The following is a 3,268-nucleotide window of genomic DNA, read 5'->3' as shown; positions in this document are numbered from 1 at the left end:
AAACATCTGAATTTTAAGCAAGAAGTAAATTTTCTATTTTTAAGAAAGTTGAATAATTTTACCTAAAAAAGATTTCAGTTGACTTTTCAAAGCCAAAATATAAATTTTAAAGACGCAAATTTTCAACAAAAAAAAAGTTAAATTTTGAACCGGACAGGATGACTAATCAACCAAATTTTTAATTTTTTACCAAACAGTTACATTTTTATCCAATAAAGATGCAGTTTCTACTAAAATAGTTTATTAAAAAAAAAAATAAAACACACAAATTTTCAAAAAAGAAAAATAGTTGAATTTTAATCCAAAAAAGATTTTTATTTCACTTTTCAACATCAAAATATGAGTTTTAAGTGAGAAGTAAATTTTCTACGAAGAGACTTAAATTTTTATTTAGAAAAGACGAACTTCCTAAAAGTTGACTTTTTAACAAAAAATTTGAATTTGTAACCAACGAGTTGCATTTTTATTCATGAAAGATGCAGCTCCTACTAAAATAAATGTATTTTTAAAAATAAAAAACAAATTTTGAAAGAAATAGTTGAATTTTCTTGAATAAAAGATTTTTATTTTACTTGTCAATCTCATAGTATGAGTTTTAAATAAGAAATAAATTTTCTACAAAAATACTTAGATTTTCAATAAAACAGTTGCATTTTTAAACAATTAGGATGACATTAAAAAAAATGAATTTCTAATCAAACAATTGCATTTTTATTTAGGAAAGATGCAGTTTCTACTCAAATATATAAATTTGTTAATTAAAATTTTTTTTAAACTGTTGAATTCTCACCAAAAAAGAGTTTAGTTCACTTTTCAAACCAAAATATAAATTTTAAACAAGTCAATTTTCTACAAAATAGTCGAATTTTTAACACCAAAAAAACATTTGAATAGTGTTTTCTGACCATTCATAATTAAAGACCACAATCTTAAACTTCTAATATTTTTGACTTTGAATCTTATATAAACGGAATAAATCAATTTTAAATTAAAATTGAAAAATTACAAATGTATTCTGATTGGCAATTATTGAAAGTTATGGGAATTCCCTGACTTTTACGAGACTTTTCTTTATGTTCTTTACTTTTTACTATTTATTTTTAATCGATAATTGACGAGTTTTAAATTATATTTTCAATAACTTTAAATTGTTTAAACAATGATTATTTGTTTGAACCATTTTTTTCCTCTTTTATTCGTGAAAAGTTATTATCTTTCAGAATAAGTCGCACAAAGTTGATGAATGTCAAAAGTAATAGTTCTTGTTTAACTTGTTTGATAATTACTTAAAAAATTGTCTTTTGTTTGAAAAATTTTTTCTTCCTAATGTCGTAAGAAGTTATTATTTTTTGAAAATAATGACACAATTAAATAATGTTGAAAGCAATATATTTTTGAAGGATGTTTGATAATTACTCAAACAATTTTGATTTGTTTGAACAATTTTTTTCTCTTTTAAAGCGTGAAAAATTATTATTTCCTGGAATTAATTGAACAATTACCGGATGTTAAGAGTAAAATTTGTTTAAATAATTTTCATCCATTTATACAATGTTTTCTCTGTAAATCGTAACACGTCATTCTTTTCTGCAATTAATGACATAATTAGCCAATGCTAAATGTAATACTTTTTACTTAAGATATTTTTTGCAATTATTAACGAAGACGATCTGAAAAAATTTAGAACAGGCTGAAAGATTTGTTTCTATTAATTATTATAAATGACTATTAATTGTTTAAATAATTAAAAAATATCTTAAGAAAAAAATTTTATTCTCTAAATGGGTTACTTGTTCCATTAATTGCTGAAAAGAACAAATCTTGACTATTTACAGAGAAATAAATGTTTAAACAAAAAAAATTGTTTAAAAAAATTTAAATTATTATTTTAAAAATTTCTAAATATTTTGTAGAAAAAGCATTACTCTTAAATTCCTTCAATTGTCTCATTAATTCCAGGATGTGGTAATTTTTTACGCTTTACAAGCTAAAAAATTGTTCAAACAAATTAAAATTGCATAGGTAATAACCAAACCTCCTTAAAAATATATTGCTTTCAACATTCTTGAATTGTGTCATTGTTTCCAGAAAATAATAACTTTTTACAACTTTAGGGAGAAAAAATTGTTGAAAGAAATAACAATTGTTTAAATAATTACCAAATAAGTCAAACAAGAACTCTTACTCTTCACATTCATCAAATGTGTACGATTTATTATGAAAGATAATAACTTTTCACAATTTACAGAGGGAACAAAATTGTTTAAACAATTTAAATTCATTAAAAATACACTTTAAAACTCGTCAATTATCAATTAAAAATAAATCACGTTCAAAATTTTTAAAAAATACCCGCTTTAGCATAAATTTGATAAAAAACTGCTATGTCGCAGTTTTCGGGGCATTTTCCGGGCACGATTTAAGGGATTCGGGTGTGCGCAAATTAAAAGCTATTGGGTGAAAACTATTTCTTAAATACTCCTTAAAAGATTACAATAATTTAATTCACAAAAAATGTATAACCAGTACTTCTTTTTTCATTTTTTGAAAAAATTGAGCTTTTCCCATTTAAAACCTCAGGTTAATTTGAAAAGCGAAGGACACGGGTTAACCCTGAAAACAAAACAAAAAATTATGGAATTTCTTTTTTAAAAAAACCAAGAAAATGGGGGGGGTTTATCACAAAAAAATTGAAAGATGTAACAAATCTTTTTAAAAAACTTTTTGACCCCCCCCCCCCCTGAGCTATTACGTAATTTAAGTACGGCCCCAAAGTAAATCTATCTCGATTTCACTTTTTTCCAAGCTCGTATGATTTAAAATAACAATTTACTTTCCAGTCTCTGTTTCTCCATTTCCTGACACTTACCTGCTCTCTGAACAGCTTTACCAGAATCAGATCATACATGAAGATTTGGGAACTCGACTCGTAGCGTGTGTCTTAATGCCAGTGATATAATAATTGCAAATAATATTCGGCATTGGAGGCCACTGGTGGGGAGAGACCAGATTGTTCAACGAAATAAAGGAATCAAGTTTTCAATTGTGGTTCCTGCACTTGCGAATTTTTTTTTTCTTATAATTTGTCCTGACGGGTAGTATATAAAGTCTAGCTACATGTCCATACATCATCAGTCAACTTTGAGACACAGACATGGCTTCTAAGGTGAGTCACGAACTCAATTTTTTATTGTGAGATTTATTTTCAATGCGCTGATATAATTCCTTAGGAGTCGTATTTCAATTACGTAACACGAACCAAAACCAA

General features: G+C 25.7%; 1 protein-coding gene across 1 annotated transcript in view; it reads left to right on the top strand.

The window, feature by feature from the left end:
• Positions 1-3,154: 3,154 nt before the first annotated feature.
• The window catches only part of LOC117170485 (cuticle protein-like), a 5,862-nt gene continuing 5,748 nt past the window's right edge, over positions 3,155-3,268 (top strand). The window contains exon 1 of the mRNA XM_033357206.1: positions 3,155-3,166. Coding sequence (XP_033213097.1) covers positions 3,155-3,166 — 12 coding nt within the window. The remainder of the gene's footprint in view (positions 3,167-3,268) is intronic.

This window comes from Belonocnema kinseyi, chromosome 4 (assembly GCF_010883055.1).
Source record: "Belonocnema kinseyi isolate 2016_QV_RU_SX_M_011 chromosome 4, B_treatae_v1, whole genome shotgun sequence".
In the NCBI taxonomy this organism is placed as follows: Eukaryota; Metazoa; Arthropoda; class Insecta; order Hymenoptera; family Cynipidae; genus Belonocnema; species Belonocnema kinseyi.
The sequence above is the reverse complement of the archived record's forward strand: the minus strand, read 5'-3'. Positions and strand labels throughout refer to the sequence as shown.